We start from the raw sequence: 27818 nt of genomic DNA on the forward strand, positions 1-27818 counted from the left end.
ATATTATAAATATGTTTAAGTTCTTTATACCATATAATGTATAATGATAAGTCAAAGTTAAGCTTCGAACGCAGTTGAATAAAATGTATGATATTACATATTGTTCTAATGAAAATGTAGGTTATTAACATAACAATTTTACTCAATTTATTAATTTAAGTAAAATTTTAACTAAAAAAATACTATTTAATTTTTAATTATTTAAATAATTGATAAAAATAAAATTAAAAATGTATTTTTTAGATATATGATTTTATTATTGTTAGTGTGACTGGAGATTTATTAAATAGCAGCAAATTTAGTTTTATTCTTAGATATATTATATATGTATATCAGTGCATCATAATGCATGGAAATATTATCATAGTTGTATAAAGATTTATACCAAATATTTGTTGTAATAAAATGCTGCATATTTTTAAATAGTACATAAATTATTAAATTAAAACGTTTGATGTTAGTACTTATTTTTTACAACCTACACAGTATATAAAATAATATATTTCTCCCTCCGTTTGTCATCACTTAATGGCAATCCTCGAAATGCCTATATATGGCCTCTAAAGCAGTAATCGTCTTCGAAATAAATCTGATGGTCCCTGTAGGCGAATTGTCAACTTGACGTTTACAGCCCCTTTTAAAATTTATAACCCGATTCACTGTTAAATGTGTAAAAACACATAACATTGTCAAGTCATTGCAATATTTGTTATAAAATGTCCACTGGGATAAAAATCTAGGTTAAAAACTGCGTTATTTTTATTTTCGTAAATAGTACCTCTTTAGGTGTTTGTTATTGTGAATGAATGTGGACAGAGTCCGGATGAAAACGAAATTCATTACGAATATTAACCCGGCGCGGCGGTGAGTTAAAATATTTCAATAAAAGTTTTCACTCACTTTTTATTCGCACTTAAAAAAAATTGAGTAAACCAAAGTTCAGTCAAAATTAATTTCACTTGATGCTTATAGCCACTACCTCGTTTTCTCGATCGGTAAAATTATATAGTAATACTGTATAGTATAAATTATAAAGCTCATTAGTTATTAAATGGTAAATAAATAAATCACATATTATTCATATCATTAAGAAATTAAAAATTAAAAATTATAATAATATAGTAATAATGTATTATTATATTTTAAACACTGGATAAAAAATAGTGATTGTAGTTAATAGATAAGTTAATTATTTCAAAATGAGATTAGGGGTCTTGTAGACAGTTTATAAAATTGTTAGATTACATAAACTACATAAAATAATTGTATTAAATAAAGCCATACAATGTAAAAATGTGTTAAATTCAAAACAATGATTAAAAAAAAAAATTATTTTTATGTGCTTGGTAGTTGACTGAGGTCTGACACCCATAACATTTTGCAGTTAAAGAATCCATAGAAAAATCGATAAAGAATCCATTAACAATTGTGCTATTTACAGATACATTTTATTGCGTATTGTCTATAAATTCTTATTTCATTTCGATTTTACAATAATGTCCAGCAGCTTTTAGTGTCAATGACTATAGTCAGTGCTATAGCAATAAATCAAAATACATTTAATGTGTTATTTCAAACGTTGCTATTCGTTACATTGTAAGCAGCTAAAAATATTATTGTTCTATAGAACTATTATATTCATAATAGTTATAAAATCTTGCTTAGTGAACTCTCACATTATAAATTTTGAACCTGTTTTATATCACATAATATATTACATGAATTAATAGCTCAATAAATAGGAGCACCAATTCATAAATTAGTGTAAAAAAATATCTACTTAAATAAATTGTATTCTTATAATTTATAAACTGTTTTAAAATAGTTTAATTGTGTATAAAATGTAAATAATGTAATAAAAAATGTAATGAAATTCTGATAAATATAGAACATTTTCAATCATACAAAATTATAAATAATAATTAAAACAATTAATAATAGTTCTATGTTAAAATATAAAGTCTATAGCATTTCAATTGTTGTACTTAATATATTAAAAAACTAACTTACGTTTTTTTAAAAACCATATTTTTGTTCATAAATTGTATTCAACCAGTAAGATAAAATAAGTAATATTTGGTTAAATTACTTATAAGTAGGTACTATGTGACTGTGATTGGTAGATTTCTGTATAGAACTCAAATTTGAGTAATGCATTTTTGGAGATACATTCAGGAAACAGTTGAAACGATAATTATAGGTAACCAAATATAAAAATAAGAAAATTATATATCAAAAAAGACATTTATATAATTACTGTCGAACTATGAAGCGATCAACTTCCAAAAATATATTAATTAAATCATTGAAAAGTTTCAATTATTATAAATGAGTTTTTTTTTTGTATTTTTTGTATATAAATAATACCTAACCCAAATGTTTCAAACCTCTATTCAATAATATTATAGATTAAAACTATAATAGTCATTTAGTTTGATAGGTAATCATTTAATATTTTCCAAAATCAAATAATTTTCTAAAATATTAATTAGAAAACAAGTCATTTATGAGGAACACCTGCAATACTGGATAACCTCTATAATGTTTTAATAGGAGATTACGCAGTATGTTCAGTACTCAATAATAAATATTAGAAATAAAATAATCATCAATAAGTAACAATTCTGAAATAGTAAATAAAAAATACATCATACCAGGGGCATCTTGAATAATATCTGTAAATCAATTGTATGAGATCTATTGAAGCCTGGGAAAATAATAAAATTGGTGGGGCAGAAACTGCTACCTCTCGCTACCCCTATGCATCATACTATTATATTCTATAGAGTATAAAGTACTGTTGAACAATTATTTAATCTCAAACAAAATATTAGTAAAAAAAAAATCATATGCTATATCGCCTATATATCAAATAATTTAACTTTTGTATAGGCTATACATATTTAGTAAGGGTAGTATAATTAGGGTCCAAAACCATTTATATAATATTATAATAATTAGCGTTTTGTATTAAAAAAATTACAATAGATTAGTATATTTTTAATGGTATTCCTTTTTTTTACCAAAAATAAAAATATAACAATTTGATAAATTAGGGTGTTATAATAATAATTTTCGAAACAAGGTTTCCTAATTTTGTTTCTCTTACTATTTACACATTACACACCCAACATTTATTGGTAAATTTCCATTCTATCTGATGGCATTTTATTTCATGGCTAATTTTAATTAATGATGTATTTACCATATATTTTATTTTAATTTAGGCATATAACATAAAAACATCAGGTTAGTGTAGTGTCGTACAATACAATTAGTTTTTGATGTGATTTGTATTATTGATTTATTTAAAATATAATCAACTATTCAACAGTAACAGAAAACAAATAAACTACTATTATTTTACAATGGATAAGTTGGGCTTTCAATGAATCTATATACAAGATTTTAGTATAGCTCGATGCGTTAATTAAAACCATAAATATGAGTTTACGACACAACCCTATATTTAATTATTCGTTGTATTTCTTAAATTATTTGAAGTATCCTACTATGGAGAGAAACTTGAGTTTCGTGAAATTAAACTTTTCGTTTATGGTCTAAATTATAAACACCTATTAATATTTTTTCATATTTTAAGTCACATAGAACAATAACAGCACATTTTGTTTCTGATAATTTCACTTTTTTAAATACTAAGTGAAAAAGTTCATGTTAAGTATTATTTGTTTCATTAAAATAATAATTTAATCAAAGTGTATTAATTCATAGAACTGTCTATCTTATGTTTGAGCTCATCACAGTATACGACCCAACGAATGAGCATGTAACGTTTCAATGGATCCCAGTTATTTTATTTGAAGTTTGGATATCTCAATGAATCATAAGTTATTTTATTTGAAGTATGGATTTCAATGAATAGTAAACAATCTAAACTTTTCCTTAAAACAGTATTCGGTGAATAACACGAAATATATTATATCAAATTCAAATACACAAATTCTCAATAATTAATTTATAGTTTTGAATAAGCAATTATTTTGAAACATATAGTTACTTACCTAACAAGAATGCAAGACATTTCAAATAAAATACAATATTTTTTTCATACATTTTAATATTGTATACATAAGCAATTAAAAACTAAGTTTGTGAGTTTTCATTTTAGATTCTGATCTTGAGCTATTTATTATAGGCTTGAGAACATTTTGATTTTGATTAGTTTTTTTTAACTATTGTCGATAAAAATTTTTTTGCTCCGTCAAAAAAATTGAAAATCTAAAACAAGGTTCCTCGTAATTTTTTTTAGTGGTAATTTAAAAAGAAGTTGAGAGAAAACACAAAATATTTTTTTATGAGGCTCTTAAGTAAGAATTTTGAAAAAACTTCTCAAAATTACGAAAATTTCCAAATTATTTTGAGTTAGATAATATGTTTAAAAATATTTCTATTTATATCTAAGATTTGAAAATTTAATAAGAAATACCCATAAGTTTTCCTATCCTTAACAAAAAAAAAAATGTTTAGCAGAAAGTCAAGTTAATTTTTTATTAGCGTTTGAAATTCAAATAATTTGGACATACGTTCAATTGCACTCGGTATAACTAAGTGTCATGTCTATTATTCTTATCATCAAAATCCTCTCATATTCCTCCGTTTGTTATTGATCTTTTACCTACCGAGGATATAAAATATTTTAATAGCTGTGACTACCGCGTACTGTTTTAATGCAACATTTGTTAAATAATTTTAAATTAAAGATGTTTACGAAGTGAAGGTGTTTTTGATTTTGCGGAGAGATATTATATTTTTAATTAAAATATCTCAACTAGGCATATGAAATACATTTTTTAAATATTTCAAACTATTGCATAAAAGAATTTTGGTAACGCCTTGTGTTTCGTAATATCACCTCAATAAAATAAAACTTAGTACATCATTAGTAGAAATTAAAACCGTTGTAGTCCTTAAAATTGCTTTTGTAGAAGATTAGACACATTAAATGTAACGGTATTTTGTTGTGATTTTACTGGTGTCATATAATATACTCTAAGGGACTTTTATTTAGTTAGTTAATTTCAAACAACTTACCTGTGAAGTTTACTTTTCTGAGATACATTAAGAGTTCGGGTCCTTTAACAGGTTTCATGGCTTCGCATAAACCAACAAAGTTCGGACCACAATGATCAGAATGCATATCGTACAATGCATGTGCAAATGCTAGCACAGAATCGCTGACAAATTGTAATTGGTTTTCAAACTTTGGTATTTTTTCTCTTAGATGGAACTTAGAGTCACATTCATTTGAATAATTAGAGTTGTACGGTGTTCTCATACTTCTTGGATATCGACACTGGAAGTGTTCTTCCCAGAATTCTGAAAAAATCATGTTGTTGTCATTATTTGTTTTTGTGAAATAATAGGAAATAAATACTTTAATAATTGGCATGAAATCATTATAGAATGAAAAGGGAAGAGTTAATAATAAAACTTATATCTTATCGGCTCAGATTTAAACACATTTTTTTTTTTTTTTTGTATTTGTTCATTGAAACGAGCTCAAAGTTAATGCTTATATCACAAGTGGGTAGTAGGGAGACTATGTGATATATTTATCTATGTATATATTTCACTATATACATGATAATACTACCCCCTTCTCCAAGAGGAAACATGTGCGGTCTTCACTCCCAGTGGAGTGGGACCTAGTTGGAAACCGGATGACGCAATCGGACGACAGCATGGGGATTTTTGGTGGTTGCGTTTTTGCACTTTGCTATGAATCGAACCGATACCTGTGTGAGTCGTAGTCAACTGCGTGACCACTGCACTACTCCGGCCCCAGATTTAAACACATAAAATAACTTGTATAATGTTTACAATAGGTACACGTATTTAATCAGTACATAAAATTAATATAATATTTTCACAAGACGCTAACAATAATAAACTAAATTTAATTTTTCTGTATTGTTAAATTACAATTTTAGTTTTAGAAACTATTCTTAAGTACTTATCTATATGAAAATTAAGTAATTAAAAACATATCTAAAGCTTTTAAAATACTTACATCAGTACTATAGTTTATATTTTGTTTAGAATAATATTAAAAAGGTGGATATCGTATGTTTAATACAATTATTATAACGTACAATGTGTGATAAATGGCACAATCCACAAGGCAGGAATCAACATTTTACCCCGCTATTGTCGGTAAAACTAAGCACTTATAGCTAACCCTACAATACTTGATTAGTAAAATTCGACGAAAAAAGAGAAGCCGAATACTAAGCCCAGAAAATCTATAATATTATGTTGTGTTTCAGACATGATGCAATTTAAAATGTAATCATATTTTTATCATTGCGGCGATAAGTATAATAGTAATCCTCAATAAGTATTAAAGTGTAGATCGATGATACGAATTTTATCATCGGCGCAAATAGGGACGGGGTAGTCATTCCAAAAAATATTACGGGGAAAGAGACTTTATAGAAATCCCAAAAAATTTGGGCTTTTCACATCCATGAGTAAATTATTATATTACTATACATGGGTTTTGATCGCAGTCTGACTTGTCGATCATTATCTGTGGCGCCACGCCGTGGTTGTTTCTCCCCTTCTGTTCATAACATCGAATACAGTTCTCATTATAAGTCACACTCGCAGTTGTGTATAATATATTTTACGAAACCTTTCACTTATACAGTATACCATTGACCAAGTTTAATCAATGTATATTTATTCCAGTTTTCTTACCAAATGTTGCCTTTTAATTTCAATAAATAATATTATATTTTTCATAAAATTTCAACCATCGCATCGCATAATATATTAAACATAATGACATTTCGACTCAACTACATGTTGCTCCTAACACTAAACTAGCGCGATTAAATGAGTAAAAATGTCTTTTATTATTTCCGCTATAGTGAAATACTGTGTCTGAAAATAAATCAATCAATATCGCCAAGAACATTTAGGATGACAATTTAATATGTGCACACTTCGATTCCGTTACCTAACAAATTTAATTATTTTTTTTTTAAACAGTTTTCACGGGTATCGCAAATTTTATTTTTATTTTCATTACAGTTTATTTTTCAGTTTTCCGTTTTATTAATAATTTTAGCTTTTAAATTACAGTATTTTTTTATTAAAGTTATAAGTATAGTTACAAAGTAGACTTATTGAGACTTTAACAATATTCCAAAAATAATAATTATGTTAGGTAGGCATTTGAAATTAGTATTTTTAGTATAATTTTACGAATAATGACATGATGTGAGATTTTGGATATATTTACACTGGCATTTCATTTTATTACTAGGTATCAATAATGGAAAGTTTTATCAGCATCAATACATGTTGGTAATGCTTAAGCTGAATATTTTATTGTCAATTTAAAAAAAAAAATGTCTTTCTTGTGAGATGCAATGCTTAAATATAAAGTCAGGTAAATGTTTCCTATAAATGGTTTCGACTTTAGGTAAGAACATATTTCCACCTGTTCTTTATAAGAATTTCCATAAAGTCTTGTTCATTTGAATGATAATATATACAGGTATTCGATATAATATGTCAACTACGGGTATCTTTTGGTATTACTGGTAATAATTATACGAGTATTTTTGGTAATTACCCAATTATGTATATGCCAGTATTTTTAATGAAAATTAACCAATTACAGTTATTGACTGCATTTTACCGAAAATACCATCAGCCCTGTCAAACGTTTTTTTACTTTGCCTGTATTAAACATTGGTAGGTTTCTTATTAAAGCAAGAAATGGGTAAATGAAATATTACAAATTAAAGATGATCCTATCTCGCTTTAAAATTAAAACACCGATTAAAAGCTGACACTAAAGTACGCTTCATTTTTTTACCTAAAAGTTTTATAATAGGTCAATTCACTCTAAAATCAAAACTAACAGCACAATATTGAAACTAGTGAACGAAAATTTGGTATGTCGTATGTGTATACGACGGAGACAACAAATACACGGGTAGCGTCCTCTTAATTTATCTAAAAGTATGAACATCTATGCTACAAAACTATCGTGATTCTGATCGAATTATTTATAACTGTATGTATGTATAGTTATCATCTAACAAAAATTACATCGTAATAAATAGAATTATTATTTTTATGAATTTTTTTTTTATTTTAAATAGCGCATGGATTAAAAAAAATAGAGTGCACAAAGCACGTCGTATCTAAGGCATTGGGTATAAATTTGTTTTCATGTGAATAGGTTTACGAAAAAATTTGCATATTAGTAGTTTGCTGCATATATTATATTTGTATTACATTCTTTAAATCCACGATTTTAGTTTCGTCAATTTAAGAAAATATTGATTTAATTTGAATACTATTCTACAATAAATATTTTTCACTCCTGTAATTTACATATTATGTTAATATGTTACGTAATATAATAATATATTCATGTAAGCAAAATGTAATATATTTAATAGGTAATCAAAACTACAAATGTATGTAAAAAAAAAAAGAAAAAAGTTGTAACTGATTATGTGAATAAATTGTCAATTTTTCAGTTGTACAAACGCGTATTTTGTAAATATCAAATAATTATATTTATTCGGCAGTTCGATGTGGATGCAGAAAATATTCATTCATAAACAATGTACTGTGTTAAATGATATAGTGTTCTATAATATTGTACTCAATGGTTTTCGTCGTCGCCATGATTAAAAATCAACATAATACAATAACTGAAGTCTGAAATCGTTTCACTCGCGTATAGAAAACTCGATATAATTTTTAGAAAATGTCAACATTTTCCGTGTAAAGAGAGATACCCACCTTTAATGTACATGTCACACACGATGACAGATTACTTGGTTCGAGTCCTGTGCATTATAATAGTATACACGCGGCTCCGGACTGAAAAGTTTCGTACAGTTTTACTGTACATTCTCTGCGGTCTATTCTATCCGACTGACCGCGCAAATTACGATTATAATGATATAGTGACGCCTCCTCAATCACTCAATCACTATCTCTCTCTCTCTCTCTCTCTCTCTCTCTCTTTATTTCTCCGTCTGTAGAAAAATGGCATATATTTAATCGAAATGTCATCGACACGAAACGCGTAAAGACCGAATTCCAGTTTTAGTGGTTGTGGTGGCGTTGCAGCGGTGGCGGAGTCGGTTTGGGGATCGGTTGGAAGTTGTTGATTTTTTTTCCCTATGCGGTTTTTGTTGTTTTGCCATCGTCGAACTTTATATTCCCCTCTTCCGGAAAAACTGCGATATTCGATTTATGCCTGCAGTGTTCGAGGGTGGCCGAAAATAAATAAATAAATAATACCGCCTATATACGAACTGTTATTACACGGCCGTCACGAGAGACCGACGAGCCTGGTCATATGCACTACTGCTGCAGCGCGCGTGTGTTATAACACGTGCGACCCCGAAAATTCTTCACCCCCCCCCCCCCCCGATTTGCAGTAGATCCCGGGAGCAATCGTGGCAGATATGAACGTTCTTAATCTATCGAAACGACTAGTATATAAATGCCATCGTTGGTGATTATTTATAGTGCCATTTCGATATTACCGAATTTTATACGCCTTCCAGCCCCATATTATCCAAATCTTGATAAATATTACACTACATAATAATATTATTATACGCATACGATGCACGCCATACTGGCTATCTTTTTATACGTTCATGCGAACGAACTGACGATAGTTATAATTATGGGCGGGGCCCTCTCGACTAAAATGAACCTTATATTAATACTTAACACTATTTTGGTCACCAATGTACTATTGGATTATTAGCGTATTGTTATTTTAATATCAAGACTATGTCACTCATTGTAGGATATGTGATATGATTGTCATCCATCTAAAATAATATTATACCTGTAGAATATAGGTATAGGATTTTCTTTTGTCTGTTATTGATATTTTCATGTATTTATAAGTTACTTTTTCAGAGTTGTGTTCGATGTATGTTCATCGTACGTGTACATCGTATATATCGTGTTAAGTCACTATTGTTATTTTAATATGATAATTTATTGTATACTTATATAATTTTATATGTTTTTTTTTCTGTTAGATTTATGAATCTAGGATATTTTCTATTAATAAAATGAAAAAATATAGAAACAATATCATAAATAAAAATAAACATAATTAAATAATTTTATATGCCTCATACTTCATACATTTTAGATTTTTTTATGTTTTAATTCTTACATTATTGATACAAATAGTTTACTGGCCCAAAAGATATATACAGGTTCACTTTGACGGAAATGTTAGACCGTAATTTATTATTATCGTCCACGAAACGTGTCCGCAACCTTAGAACCCGACTCGTTATCATTATTATCATACAGAGTATTATAGTGTTTTCGTACAAATGTTGATAATGATCTCGTATCAGAAAGTGAAATCAAAAATACAATTTTATTCAATGGCACTAAGGTACGATAATTATCTTATTTCGTAGGTGGACGGGTATTTACCTAATTAACTAATAACTTGTAATTATAACTCCGGAAATTCTCTTGAGGGAATTAATTTTTCATTAAAACACCCATTTAGGAACTTATCAATAATAAATGAATATAAGCTACCATAAGTATCTTGAGAATCACTCATTCACAAAACGCAAAATGAGTTTTTGACTCCAAACATGCGATTGTTCTCAAAGTATGTGTGGAGACCCGGCACACTATACACGACAGACCGTTACGACAAAACCTCCAATGTCTTAGTTGTATTGCTCATCTCAGCCTATATTGAAGTGTCTTAAGTTTGATATAATTGCTGAGTTTTGCCAATGATATAATATAATTAACGTTTTGTATAGAGGTCGTTTATAATACTATGTATATTATTACTGTACAGGTACTTTTTAAGTAAATTAATCAAAAGGTATGTCTAATCAATAATGTTTTTTATATAATATAATATATATTATATTCATATATAAGTACCTGATTTCAATACATTAATAATATTATGTACAAATCAGGGCTTGAAACCGAAAATATTTTTTCCTATTTTGGTTTTGGTTATCGGTATTTATTTTTTCCGATTTTGATTTCCGTTTGGGTTATCGAAATTTATTTTTTTCGATTTAGTTTTTAGTTTTGAATATTGGTTTTTATTTTTCCGATTTCAATTTCAGTTTTGATTACCGGTATTAATTTTTTTCTATTCCACTTTCAGTTTTGATATCGATTTCATAGTTATTAACGGTTTTCAAAATCGGTATCCAATAATATCGGTTTCAATCCCTGGAATAAATTACATAATTAGGTGTTTATCTGAAAAAACATTCAATCTGAATAAGTGAATTGCAGATTTATATCGAATTATTGTTCATTTATGATTTTTTTTTTTTTATTATTATTATTATATAAGATGTTCCTAGCCATGGCTATCTACATCTATTGATATTAATTATAAAGGTACATTTTTAACAATTTGAATTTGATAATTTGTAATATATCAATATGTAATATATCAAGTATGACGGGTTAAACACCACGGCGATTTTAACATAGAAAATTGTTTGAATACAGTTAATTAATACTAATTGTACGATTTAGAAATACTTGGAAAGTTGTATTTTTTTTAACGAATTCCATGATCCTTTAAGTAAAAATATCAATGTATTTATGCAAAATTAATTTTTAATAATAAATTACTAGGTACACGAGCTTAAAATAAGGATAACCTTTGGATGTTTATATTGCAAAAGAGATTTATTTAAGGGACAGTATAATAACACAGACAGAATAATGGTTTGATGCTTTAATTATTTTTATTTTCTCAAGGCTGCCACATAAATAATTCATTTAAGTTAGTAAATACTCATTGACATTTTTCAAATATTTCTTCCAATTATCAGTATTATATTATAATATTTATGAATGTATTGTTTATTTCCCTAATAAAAACATATATTTCTCTTTTTATGAATCTAAAATTGAAATTCATTATCAGATTAACATAATATGGAAAAATATAAGGATAATATATTATGTATAGCTATTGAGAAAATATATAAAATAATATGTGACTGAAAAATAAATAAAACAAAACCATATTTACAAAGATGCAATTGATTCAACTGCAGTCTGCAGATACTTAACAATAATTCATAGTATATTTTTTACATAAAACTTTTATTTTATGTACCTAATGTTATACCTACATTTTGTTTATTTTGTTCTTAACGCACAATTATAGTAACCGTATGTTCCAATAAACACTTCGGTGCCAACTACTAGGTAAGTATTATCATCGATAGTTACACATTAACCCGATAACACTATTTATAGCTACATAGATACCTACACAATACGTTCGCATAAACGAAAAAATTGAATTAGTATTATTTACATGGGTTATTTTATATTTTTATCACACGACATGGCATGATAAAGAGTACAATAAAATAATAAATTATTATAAAACTAGACTACTCGCTCTGTTGTATATTATGTTTCAAGTAAACCTCGTCAATGAGTAGGTCACTGCAGTAATGGATGAGATCAATTTCAATTTAATGATCAATTTTTGTTCAAGTGTACGAAAAACAATGATGAGATTCTACAGTGTCAGCCACAGTTTCGAAGGATAGTTTATAATTTGTTTTTATTTATTTTTGTTCATTACCAATAAATATATATTTTATAATCTGTAAGCTAAAATTTTTACAATAAACAAGAGTGATGTGTTGAAAAGCAGGTATTTAGACTTGAGTGAAGAATCCATTAATTAATTAATGGCACTTTATGGTAGGTATGTGTGTGTGTAATGTGTAATGTGTAATGTGTATCAATCAATTAGGAGGTCGTGGTACCGTCTTCCGGGGTCACCTGAGATTACAAGAGCAGATAGTTCGGAGATGAGAAGACTAGGATAGTTGTGGAGGACGAAATGAATATAACTTATTTAAATTATTGTTAGTAATTCATTTTTTATTAATAATCCGTGGCCGTAGCTTTAACTAGATATTACCGATATATGTATACGATATTATATAATATAATAACAAATATTATTAATATTGAGTTAATACCGAAATACCATTATAGAACCGTGTGAATAACTAATAACTTTGGACTGTAAAACTCATAAAATTAGTCTAAATATTTTGAAAATTGTATTGTATAATATAGAATATAGAATCTACGGTTCATAATTTATTTGAATTACGACAATATAAATAAAGAAAAATCGTTATATTTCGTTGAAGTATCCAATTTCATCAAGAGTATAACTTAAAACCTCTATACAAAAATTAAATTGTACTTATGTAATTTTGATATTTTTAAATTGCTTTAATTACAACTTATGAGGGATTTTGTATACATAGTTTATCAACAATTAAAAAAAAAAGAAGAAAATTCAAACACTTTTAGTTCTTATAAATAACTCATAAAGATCAAAAATATTTTGAAATTATATCATATCTATAAAAGGCATAAATAAATAATTTGTGAAAATGTCAAGTTTCTACAGTTAGGTTAATTAATAAAAAAAAAAAAAAAAACAAAATCAATTTTGTTGAAAACTGGTGTTCCTAAATATTCCATTTTCCGCTATTTTCTCTTGGTTTTTTTTCCGATTAATAAGGAATGAAAAGAAATTGTATACTTTTTTAATCCTCAAAGTAACAACTTGATCATATTTTTACTTGATACTATCCACAGTATTATAAAATACTGTATTATATTATGAATATTATATCCACTTTTCATTTTTGTAATTTGATTACAGACACAAAAAAACCCACACATCAGTGTAATACAAATATTTTTATTGCTCAATCCGGAATCTAAAATTCTATATAAAAATAGCAATATTATATTATGTACATCGTTATAAACGGAAGTTCTAGTATGTTGAGTTCATAGAAAATGTTTCTACGAAAACGTGTAAAATATGGAATGCATGACGTTAAATTTGATGAAATAAAAAAATTTAAGACAAAGATGTTGAATTGTAGTTTCACAGAATTGTATAAAATTGTTTTTATGAAAAAGACGTCTCAAGGACAAAAATCTCTTCGACAGAATTATTTTAAATTACATTACTGAAGTTTGGACACCAATTTATTTGTTCATTTCATCATATTTTGTATACCAAATTTTATTTAATATTTTATGATCGGAACGTAAGTTTTAAGACTTTTTTTTGAATAACCAATACATTGGCTCAATACGTATGTATAGTTAATTAATAGTTTATAGTAAGTATTTAGTTTTTTTCACGCAACAGTTGATTTTAATCTTACAAATTATTTAAAAATAGTGTAAAGAATAAACACCCTCTAAACCATTGTGGTAAGTGTACTGCAGTACCAGCGATACCCATACAAATAAGTCTCAGGTAGATGACATATTAATAATAAATAAGCAAAAGATGAACATAAAATAAACATCCACCTCGTCTAATAATATATTAATTTTATTACCATTGGGTACAATACATCGAGAATAAAATGTGGAAAAACATTTATTGAACAATTTCTGTTAAACGTTTAATGGCTGGTATCAATCTGTATGAAACATGTTCTTTACTTTTATTTATATTTTTAACGATTATATGTTTTTTGGGGTGGTGGGTGGGTGAGGTATATAGAATACAATTAATTTTAAAAACTACAATGGTTAGTCACTCAACTAGCTTTGAGACATTCAAACGTGTTAAATAGTATTTTAAAATTATAAAAAGTTTTAAAATAGTAAAATCTTGTTCTATCTGAAAACATACTATTTTATTATTCAAACTTTACTATTCATGTTATTGATATATCACATCATAAAAATGTTGACGTAAGTTAAAATAATATAAAATTATTATTAATTACAATTAACCATATTACATACCAGTGAACCATGGATTTCTTTTGTTGTTTTCTACAGTAAGTCCTAAAAAGTACTCTTCGAACCCATTGACAGGGTTGGCTTGTGGTTGAACAGATAAGCATCCTTCCACTTCAGCTTCATTTGTATCAGATACCATATCTCTTGCACTCCATCCATCTGATCCGATCCATGAAAAATTTCCAGTAGCGTTATTTCTCCTTACTGCTTTCATTAAACTCACCACTTCTTGGTCTGATCCAAAAACTATAACACCTAAAGTTAAGAAAAAATAAATTAATATCTGATTTAGAAATAATTATTAAAATTCATAAACCACGTTAATAAATCTTACATTGGAAAAAATAAAATATTAGATACCTATAATATCTATTTTAATGACGTCATTTTGATAAATTTGTTTCTTGTATACTTCATTTGTTTTTAAATTAACGACAAATTGTTTTTTAAACTTTCTGTAGATTCTTTAAACCGACATACTTTTTTATATTTTGATTTAAAAACAGATTCTACGAGTAATAATATTAAATCTAATATTTTATTTTTTCAATTGTAAGATATTTTCGACATGGGGTAACTTTGTTATTATTATATGGTTATTTTTAATGGTGAATTCTATAAACGTCCAGTGAAATGAGATTAATATCAAGGTAGTCTCGTGATACTACTTTTTAATGTAATTGTACCCAAAATAAACAAATATACCATTATAATAGAAAATAATAATAATTGAAATTCTGACTAACAATCCTCCAAGGCTATTTGATATAGCTTTAAAGTTATTTAAGTTATAATTTATTTTTCATATATTTTAATATAACTAATTTGAATTAAATATTATTTAGATTTATGTATAGTTTACCAGCTTTTACTTAGTTAAAAATGTTTTACTTTAAATATTATTTAGTACAAATTGAATATGACATAATAATATTATACCTAGCTTTATCAGTTATGTGAAGAAAATAAATACTTGAATTCTTTCAACAATAATAAACCATTATTATAATATTGTACGTACTATAATAATTTTGTATATACCTGTATATACACTAAGGCTATAGCATACACTATAACTGTATCACTTATAAACGTAATTTAATGAGAGTAGATTATATTTTTAAATTGCATTGTTCCTCCAAATAGTATTCTATTTTACCTAAATTATATTTTATTTTTGCTATAATGTCATTTTGATATAGTATACTAATAAGCTAATGTTTTTATAATATTATAGTATAGGTATCTAAGTTAAATTTATTTTCATTATAATGATTATGGATGGAGAGTGATGTATGTACCTGTACCTGAATTGCCTATCTACTACGCCGTTTTACGAAAATGGAAAAACAATTTTCAAAATATTATATTTGAATGTTATAATATAATATTATTTTGTCACTGTATGTAAAATAGAATAATATATTTGATACAGTCAGAGGAATTGTTACATAGTAAATACCACTGCTACAATATTGTATGTTTCATAACCCACCCGACAAAAGTAATTACGCATTTGATAAATGGACAAAACAAAAACCAAAAAGTTAACCACTGGTCGAATTTAAGCTCTATATAATATAGAGCACTGTGAACTAAATTGGACGAATTGTCTACAAACAAATAACCGATATCTTTTATTTGATTGATGAGCCCCGAGTGAAGGCTTCCGACGGACGTCTTTTTTAATTTCAGTATTATCAAGTTGTCATAATGACGAAGTCACACACTACACACCAACAAGGCCATAACCGACAAAAGATAATTTTACGTATGATATGTTTGCAAAAATTCATCCGTGGGTGTCATACAATTGTGCTGGAGTCTTAATATAATAAATCAATTGCGCCAGTAGGGACCTATATAGACGTGTTTAAAAAATAAAATCTGGGAAAGCTGCTGTGCTAAATCGTAGTTGTTCAGTTTACATCGTCATCGAAGATGTTTTTGTAATGTTGAATTTTAAATATTCAATGATAAATTATTGTACACAAAAATCGTTTCTGAGTGAAGATAGTGTGTCCACCTCTATTTTTAAGGATATTTTATAATTTATGTGTATAATCATAGAAACTAATTGGTTGAGCTAATTTTTACCAAAAACAACGTTTAAATTATACAATATTAATTATAATTTGATATAATTTGATATCATATAAGATAAAAATACTTATAAGTTAATATCAAAGTACTTGTTACAGTTGAACGGTGTAAATAAGTTCATGGAATAATTAATTGTAAAGTTAGTCTACATAATATTTTTAAAATTACATTGCATACTATAGATAATAATTATATACGTAATGGTAAAAAGTATTAATATGTCCACACGACTATATATTTTTTCAATTACAACAGAAAATCGTAAATCAATATTATTTGTTTAATTATCAAATTTTGTACAAATTATAAATTTAAATGCCTATGTATTTTTAATAATATATTAAATGCTCGCCTTGTATTTTTATTTCTAGGTAAATCACGCAATTTGTTTGTAAAACTTGCGAAAAATCATCATTGTGTAAGCTACAAAAATTATTTTCTAATAATAATCTAGATGTGTTATTACTATAGTAAATTTATGTTGTAATAGGATTACTTTTATTTTATATAATGTAAATTTCACCAACTGTTAACCATAATATACAAGTAAATAGTATTATATGAACTAATCCTAATACCATGCGAGTGTAAGTGGGAGACTTACTTAGTGGTAAGATCTTAGTGATCCATCTTACCTCAAATCTAAATTATATTATTTTTAGCTAAATACCTACTTATAAATAAATTATATTCAATATCACATAAAAATATTATTTATATTTATATTATATTTTTTAAGCACTATAATACTATTTAAATGACTATAGTTGTTTTTATACACCATGTTCCAACTTATTTCAACTACCTTTTATGGAAAGATGGGTATACATATGACCTTTCAAAATCTCTACTTAAAAATATCACGAACAATTTTTTAATTTTTTACGTGTTAAGTCTAGTCATACCACAGTCTCTCGGCACTATATAATTTGAATATCATCTAACAAATTATCTATCTCGACTTTTATATTATGTGATATTTTGGAATAATAATAATAATAATACATTAATACGTGCGGTGTGTTATGGGTGAACTTTGTAAAGTGTTTAATAAATCATTTGTTTTTAGATGATAAATTATGCGCTATTCCAATATAATTTATTTATTATTACAACAATTCGTACATTACACGGAACGATGAACTAGCAGAGTCCACCGTCAAAGGAACTTTTACTCGATGTTGTGGTGCATTAGTGTGCAAGGGTGTGTATCAAAGGTGTGGCTGGCATTATTTTCATATTATGGTGTCACGACTCACAATTTGTTGACTGATTTTTGTACACAATAATGGTTTACCATATAAACTCTCTCTAGTGCAATATCGATGTAGGTATACAATTATTTAGATACCAAATTATTGGGAGTGCAATTCGGCGCAACTACAGTGTCCAGGCAGGGTGGCAACGGCGCTCGTGCAGATGGAAGATTAGACGTGCGGGCCACAACAGGGCCCGGCGGGATTCGGTCACATGTTTCATGGCTGGTCGGCTGCGGTGCGGAATTCAAAAATACCGTCGCCATAGCCTACTTGTTTTATATTATATGATATATAAATTATAATAGCGTCGCGCAAACGCGTATAATATTATACAGACCGAGCGTCCCGCCTACACCCTGCGGAATGACGACGGTAGAGCTGAGGGGCGTGCGAGTGTAAACGGATGTGATGGTGGTTAGGATGGAGGTAGGACGGGTGGAGGATACGAGCGCCGTAGAGAGACGTGACGAGAAAAAAGAAAATTAGGGTCGCGTCTCGTATATACGCTGCACTACAATGTACACCCGCTGGTGAATGTCTTATAATATATATTTTCAGCTGCTGCGGTGACGTGGTGGAAGATAAACGAGTCCGCGGCATCGTTTAAAAGCTTGTTAAGTTCTGTCGATGTCAATGCGTTTTATCGGACCGGTGCAGGCCCACCACACTACGCCGACCGTCGGTTTATCACACCTACTCCACCGCCATTACCCCTTTGCCAGCAGCCAAATGACCCGCGAAACGTCGATGTGCAAAATTAATGAATACCCTTCTCTCTCGTCCACTCTTTCTCTCACTCGCCCTCACACATACACACATACTCTCACTCTTCTAACCGATTTATTTCTAAATTGTTCCTCCGACGGACCTTTACGCACACTTTCCCAAACATTGCTTACTATAGTATAGCGTAGAAACCCATTATACCTATACGCTATATTTCAGTGGGTGGACGCGAAACTTGGATGACAAACCCGAAATATTAATTGAAAATACCTAACTTCGTTGACTCATTAGTAGTCATATTTCATACAACACACTGCGTAACTGGTTATCAAAACGCACGGCACAAACGAGTTAGTTGATGGGTCGACGCTCCAAAAAAAAAAAAGAAATACCAAAACAAAAGAGCAAAAAAAAATAACCTCTTTTTTCACCATCGATTGCAGGCGTGTTGACCGGTCTACTGTCTAGTGAGTACGTGGCACGTCGGTCTACAATGCGAACTACCAAAAAAACCAATTACACCGTCTCCATCGATCTTTGGTTTTCGCAACGACCTATTTTTAAACAAATTAATATCTGGTGATTGATAGCTATTGCTATTTTGTTGGGTTATTCTCATTCTAAATCGAATGTCATTTTATTTGTTTGAATACAATATAAACATATATATTATACCATAATATGACATCTCAGGATGCGCCATTTTTTTGAGTGATGGTGTGTATGGCCTAAGGGTTTATTGAATCTACAGTACTTGAAACAAAATAGGAAACGGCATCTTTGGAATATGTCATTTTCACTTGTGTACAATTTATAATAAGCGTTATATATATGGTTGTTCAATTTTAAAATTTATATAACTTAAGCTTATTACTTGTATACTTATACTTATACGTCTTAATGAACAATATTGATGTTACTTTTTACATTTTGAGTGGAACAATGAATGTATTGATTTTACAATGGTGTGTTTTTTATTTTTTTATTTTTGTGTCTGCCATCACATTTTAGGACAGTAAATATGCTTAGATTTTCTTCAACAGTATCTTTACTGATAGGAAAGTGAATCTTGTTAGTGCTTTGGGAGGGGGGGGGGGGGTCAAAAGTAAAAATTTCCCAGTAGTATTCAAAAGCGACGTGAAAAACAAAAGAAAAATTAAGGAAAAACGGAAATTTTTACGTAAAATCTATTTTTCGAGAAAATCGATTTTGGTTTTTGGTGCAACTCTAAAACAAATAACTGTAGGTACATGAAATTTTTACTGAATGTTTATATTAGCATTTTCTATACACTATGACATTTTCCAAATATTTTGACTTATTTTGAGCTGTTTACGGACATTTTCAGTTTTCATTTTTTTAGTTTTTTTTTCTATAAATATCAATAACATTTTATTTGTTGGTTAAAAAAGCTTGAAAATTTAATAGAAGGCTCCTAGGTTATTGTTTCAAAGGTAGATGAAAAAAATTAAAAATCCTTAGTCACAGTTTTTATTTATAAGCATTTAAAGTTCAAATCTTGACAAAATACGGAAAAATCATGAAAATTAGCAAATTATTATGAGTTGAGAATTCATAAAAATTGTTCTTTTTAAATCTAAGATTTGAAAATGTAATACAAGATTATCCATAAGTAAAAATTTCCAAGTAGTTTTCAAAAGCGCCGTGAAAAACAAAAGAAAAATTAAGGAAAACGGGAATTTTTATGCAAAATCTGTTTTTGAGAAAATCGATTTTGGTTTTTGGTGTAACTCTAAAACAAATAAACGTACCTATATACATTACATTTTCACCGGTTGTTTATATTTGCATTTTCTATACACGATGAAATTTTAAAAATATTTTGATTGGTATTGAACTGTTTAGGAACATTTTCAGTTTCAAATTTTATTAGTAGTTTTTTCTATGGATGCCAATGAAACTTTATTTGTTGTGTAAAAAAGGTTGAAAATTTAATAAAAGGCTCCTACTATATTGTTACAAATTACAATGATATTTGAAAAATATTAAAAATACATAGGCACAATTTTTTTTTTATAAACATTTAAAGTTCAAATTTTGGCAAAATTTTATAATTATTTTGTAGTTAAAAATGTTTACAATGTTCAACTTTTATAGGTAAGGATTGAAAATTTAAAACAAGGCTCTACCTAAATAGTTTATATATAAATTACTTTATTCACAATAATATCATCAAATATACCTGGTAATATCATAGGCTATTCGCTCAGAATCGTTTTTCTTATACAAATTATATTATATCATTGAATTCAAATTTAACACCATCCATTACAGTGATCTACTTGTAACCTACTATACAGCAGAGTGACATCCACTTACCTACTTTTTTTTTATTAACGTGGGGTATCTACACATGGGTCATGGGATGTGTAATAGAATCTAAATACGTGCGGACAAAATAGCTTCTATTTTATTATTATTTGTTTTCTTCCAAGAGTGATTTACTTTAATATGCATAACTTAAAGTACTGTACATGCTTAGGATTCAAGACTGACAGCTTACATAGAGGGACAATTTTGATAATGATTAATCTTTAAATAGTGTTTATACAATTAACAAATAAAAGAAAAAGTTTTTAATAGCAACCCTGATTAAAATAGAGTTAGATTATCGTCTTGAAAGAAAATAATGATTTTATGCCATAATTTTATTAAAATATAATATTATGAGAAAAAATATTCTTCAAGATGAATATTAATAAATATACTATATGTCATTAAATAAAAATAATATAACCGGGGAAGTCTCTGTGTTGTTATAAAATATATATACTTTCGAGTCTATTGAAAAGTTTTAAGTTTATTTGGAATTACGAAAAAATAACTAAAAGTCGTTCTAAACAATTTCGTGAAAATTTGAACTTGTTAAAAAAATGTGCAAATAATATTTTAAGTTACAGTAAGAATAACTTTTGAGGTACCTTGTATTAATTAAAATAAAAAATTGTAGGAATAAACAAAATAATGTATACATTTTCAAAATTTCGATGAATTTTATAAATAAAAGTGTTTTTTTGTATTTGTATTTTTAAATTGATGTAAAAAAAACTAATGAAAAACTTTGTATTAAAGTTAAATCAAAATGTATCAAAAAAAAATTAAAAAAAGTGGGTAAGTGGATGTCGCTCTGATGTACAGTAGGTTACAGTGGTGATTCTACTGATAATGGATGATGTTCCTATGATATTACTAAGTATATTTGATGGTATTATTGTGAATAAACTAATTTATATATTTACCTATTTACGTGGAACCTTGTTTTAAATTTTCAATTTTTAGCTATAAAAGTTGAACATTTTATACATTTTCAACTACAAAATAATTATTAAATTTAAAATTTTTATAAATTTTGTCAAAATTTGAACTTAAAATGCTTATAAAAAAACTGTACCTATGTATTTTTAATATTTTTCTGCTATTGTAACAATGTATCAGGAGCCTTGCATTAAATTTTCCCGCTTTTTACCCAACAAATAAAATTGTATTGATATTTATAGAAAAAAAACTAAGAAAATTGAAAACTGACAATGTCCGTAAACAGCTCAAAAAGAGTCAAAGTATTTTTAAAATTGTACGGTGTATAGAAAATGCTACATGAGAAATCGAGTGAATATCAAATATTGTAAAAATATGAATTTCAAACGCTCATAAAAATTGAATTAGATTTCCTTGTAGACATTTTTTTCGATAAACGTAGACAAAGTTATGAGGAATTTTGTATTACATTTTTAAATCTTAGATTCAAAAAGAAATTTTTTATGAATTCTCAACTCAAAATAATTTGCTATAAATAGCTTAAAATATTAGTCTTAGTATTTTTAACATTTCTTTGTGTATAAACAATTATAAGTCGAATAAAACTGGAATATTTCAAATTGTTTAGGTTAATATTTTTTTGAATTACCTACAATAGAAAATAATACCAAAGTTATTATTTTTTTTTTAAATATTCTATTTTGTCAGGATTTGATTTTCAAATGCGTATAAAAGGTAAACTTTTGAGGTACACGTTACTAAACTGATCTAGTATTTAAACACGCGTCTTATGAATTTAAGTTCTGAGTGCACACCCAATAACAACTATAGAGTTTATTAAGCAGTGTTTGGCAAGTTCCTTATAAAAAGGAATTCATTCCGTTCCTTGTTCCTTAAAAAAAAAAAAGAATTCGTTCCTTTGGAAAATAAAAATTCTTATTTAATCACTTATGTTTTTTTTTTCATATGCATACTTCTTTAGTTTTTAATTATAATACATGAATACAAGTATAGGTACATATTTTATAATTCTATTTTGAGATTTTCTTCAAAATTAAATTGTTTAGCAAGATACATTGTACACATTAAAAAAAAAAATCTTAATTTCAATTATTTACATAATTATCTGTGTAAATTATTGGAACTAGAAAGGAACGAACAATTTTCCTTGAAAAAAAGAACTAGTTCATTTCCTCATTCTTTTTTTATAAAAAGGAATTCGTCCATCGTGTCGTTCTTTAAAAAGAAATTCGTTCCAGGAATCCGTTCCTTTTGGAACTCGTTCCTTCCAAACACTGTACATAAGTATACATTTACTATGATCTTAATTGTTATTATTCTTACATAATAAGTCAGTAATATAATATGTTCTTTCATATATTTTAATAAATACGATAATAATATATTGAGGCCACATAATACCGAATAAATGTATACTGCTTACAGTTGGCCTTACAGTAGGCCTCGCCTGGGAGTGGATTTTGCACAATTTATTCTGTGAATGAATTTCACCAAAAATTCAGAACCAACAAATAATTAAACAGCCTATCTTTTTTTTTGCTAACGAGTGTTCACTTGCATATATATTTTGTTTTTGAACAATCGAACAAAATTTTTATTATTTTTCACCCCGTTGAGCGTTTTACAATGGGCTATAATATAAAACGTGTAACACTTATAGTGCCCTGTACCCCTGTAAAGCTAATTTGGTACATTGCGACCAAATTTAATTTATTGCAGCACATAGTAGGTCAAATAACTGAATTATGTTTATGGGATTCATTGCAGCTGTTAACACTTATTCATTCTATACCAATACATTTACTGCATTTCTAAATATAATAATTAATTCCCAAGTCTATGAGGACTATAAAAAAAAAATTAGAAACAAGTTTCTGCAAAATAAGCAAAATTGGTTTATATTTTCTTATAAGTTATAACCTGCATCAACTTTTAACCTTGTTATGTAATTTATTTAAATACGCGCTCAATAACGGATATAGTTGTCCTGACCCTTGGACATCAATAATAATCAATACATGTATTATAATATTTAAATATTTAAGTTATAATGACATTAAATAATAATTTTTCTTTTTTATGTGCGTGATTACCACTGTTATTGTTGTACTGTCATTCATTATTCTGTGTTATAATCAAGGACGGTTTTAATTAAATTAGTAATAATGTAATTTTTTTTCGAGAAAGAAAAATATTAACTTAAAGAAATTAAATGGAAATATTCGTCCAATGTTTATACAACAAACAACCAACTAGACAATACACAATTTTCTAACCACATAAAAGATTACGTCAACGTTAGATTGATATGCTTACAATTTATAAACATAAAGAGCCAGTTTAAAAGTAAACTATTAGAAAACTCCAAAAAAAACAGATTAAAAGAGATAGCGTAGTAACCCAAAGTATTTAACGACCCGTCAACCAAAAGAATAAAAAACAAAAAATACAAACTAGTGTAATTATATTATTGTTTTAAATATGAAAGTTATGATAAATCATTTTTTAAGAAAATCATTTCACAATGAAATCCAAAAGTGTATCATTTGTATCATTTGTTACACTTTAGTTCCAAAATATTCTGGAAACTCTGGAAAATTGTTTCAATTGAACACTTTCAAAACCATTCCTTTTTATATTTACCTAAAAGCTTAAACGAAACTTTCTAAGTACTTTATATTAAAAAAACTATTGAAAAAAATAATTCTCAAAAAAATCACATAATATTGTTAAAGCATTAACTCCAAAATCCGCTCAGAATCGAAAACAGAAAGTTGCACATTAAAAAAAAATATGCATTACGAATTTATGAACACAAAACAAAATATATTTCTTTTTATAGAAATATTTATGCATTGGATGATTCATAAATAGTGAACACTCGTATTTCTAAATATATTATTTTATTTCTACATTTTAATTTTGGAAAAACATAAATACTTGCAATTTTAGTATTTAATATTTCCCTTATTATTTTGCATCTAATATTTTTTTGTTAACTAAAATATCAACGTTTAATTTTAAAAAAATACCCTTTTAATTTAATATACAGAAGCAGAATAATCCTCTAAAGATATTTATGTATACACGTTGAATAATGCTTTATCATCATTGATAAACATTCAAAGTTTAGAGTTCGTAGGGTGACAAGAGGTTATCTGTGATATCTATGACACACTATTCTACTTGTCTACACTTTAAAATCTTATTAAAATTAAAAAAAAAACTATTCCTACTATATTGGATAGAAATAATTCAAAATCAAATGAAAATAAAAATATAGGTTTCTGTTTAAAATTTTGATTAAAACAGTTTAAACCTCATGATTGTCGGTGAAAACTATTTTGGAAACTTGATACCCAGTTTATCATAAATAGTTCATACTGTTGACAAAAAAAATATAAACTTGATTTATATTAATATAAATATTTAAATTTGGGATTAAATAAATTTGGATTTTGACCTTTCATATGTAATGTCCCAATCATATGTACACCATATACGTAGTTTATGCTATTATCTATTAATAGTTTATATCGTATTATTATAAATATTAATATAAATTTCAATAATAATATATTTATACAGTAGTAGGCTGACAAACCGTATCCACTCAAAATTGTTTTTTGTATACAATGTATCGTTGAATTACATTAATTCAATACACTACTTGGTTATTAACAAATACTCGTATATTTTTGAATCTATTAATATTAATGACAACTCTAAATTTTCCATTATTATTTATTATATTATTTAAATGTATTCTACATGTCTACGTTATAATCATTACATACTATGAAACATAACGTTTAATTTGTAAGTATTAGCCATTACCATTTACAAAAAGCTCATTACCAAACAGGTTCAAGAGTTTTGAACATAATGTGGAATCCTTTTTAATGATGGAGGTACTTGTTGCCCCGTTTATTTAACGGCACTTGATGGCATAATAAAATATCTCTTTATGTGGCACTATTATTTGGGGTATTTTCTTATTCTATAAGTTTTTTTATGTCCCATACACTTCCAAATATAAACTTAAAGTGTTGATGTAAATATTATAGTCTATAAAATATATTTTTATTTTTTTTCTAAATATAGTAAATGTTATTATGATTTTCTAATCATATATAATATTATAATGTGTGTTACATTTTTTTGTTCATATAAATAATATTTTTTTCTGTTAAATTTAGTCCACGTTACCAATGTAGCGTACGTTCTAAGTTAATTTACATTTAGCCTTGATTTGCTTTTTTTCCAGTTTATCTACTTTTTTATTTCCCTAAATATTGCTGTGCCCGGGTGTACCAGGAATATTAATTTCACTGTTTTTTGCTTCTAAAATTATCTTTGATTTCCATCCACTTTTAGTTTCGTTGTTATTTAAATTTGTCACAGAGTTTAATGAATCAGATAAAAATTATGTAATTGTCAAGTTGTCTGCAGTTTTTATTTTATATTTTATGGCTGAATGATTTTTTTAAGTTTCAGCTGTGTATATGTAATACAACTACAATTATTTTTCAGTTTGTGCAATCATTGTTGTTACAGTATTTTTTTCGATTTTTATTTGTCACAGGAAATATGTTTATAATTATGAATTACTTTGATCGTTCCTTAAAATAGTATCAATATCAATTGTTTTCTTTTAAGTTTGTCATGTGTATATTTCACTGAAGTTTTACTTTAAAAGTCAGTTCTACCCCTAATGTTTTTTCCATTTATTTAGTTTGTCACAAATATAGTATACCATTTATAGTATTTGTTGTTAAATTTTTTATATATTTAAGATTTTGTATCTAATTAAAATGTATCTTTTGTCAGAATAGGGGTATCTGTTTAATAACATAATTAATACTGTAACTATAAATAGTGTAGTTCTTATAGGCTATAGTAGAGTTGTTCCATTTTGAAGTAGGTACATATTAATTAATGGTTTGAGCAAAGACCATTGATAGTAACAAGTAAAAAGTATTTAAATAATATGTAATTTAAAAAAATATATTGATGATAAGTCGTAACCATATAATATGTCATTTTCCAACCGTTACAGTTGACATGGAAACAAAACATTAACAAAGATGAAATGAATGTTATAACCTTATAATTTAGCGTTATAGGACCTAGGTTGCCCTTGATATCCGATGTGCACTATAATTGCGTTACCCGACCAATTTCGAGTTACAGACTACAGTATTATAGGTAACTAGGTTTTTCCTACAGCCATCGATGAATAATTTAATTACGTATTACCATGGAAACCAAAATAAAAAAAAAACGGTTTTGCAAAATCTGAATGCAATTTTAACTTTGGGCTGGGTAAGTTTTTTTTATTCTAACCGATTTTTGTTACGCTCCGTTTATTGCCACAGAAACGCAAATCAACAATAAAAAAAAAAAAATTAAATAAATTCTTAACAAAATGTAGCATGCTACTTGGATATTTGTCCACTGGACTATACCCAAAAAATGCATCAATGATTCCTCAACAATTGTCCTTGCAGAGAAAAATATCTAGTAGCATGCTACGTTTAATATAACAATATATATAACGGCATTTTTTTTTTTTGCAAAATA

General features: G+C 27.1%; 1 protein-coding gene across 1 annotated transcript in view; it reads right to left on the reverse strand.

Moving 5' to 3' along the window:
• The window catches only part of LOC132942536 (metabotropic glutamate receptor 2), a 201226-nt gene that overhangs the window by 85506 nt on the left and 87902 nt on the right, over positions 1 to 27818 (reverse strand). Inside the window, exons 5-6 of the mRNA XM_061011048.1 lie at positions 14854 to 15105; positions 5053 to 5337 (exon numbers count right to left, since the gene is read on the reverse strand). Of these exons, the coding sequence (XP_060867031.1) occupies positions 5053 to 5337; positions 14854 to 15105 (537 nt within the window). The remainder of the gene's footprint in view (positions 1 to 5052; positions 5338 to 14853; positions 15106 to 27818) is intronic.

The sequence above is a fragment of the Metopolophium dirhodum genome, chromosome 4 (assembly GCF_019925205.1).
Source record: "Metopolophium dirhodum isolate CAU chromosome 4, ASM1992520v1, whole genome shotgun sequence".
Taxonomy (NCBI): domain Eukaryota; kingdom Metazoa; phylum Arthropoda; class Insecta; order Hemiptera; family Aphididae; genus Metopolophium; species Metopolophium dirhodum.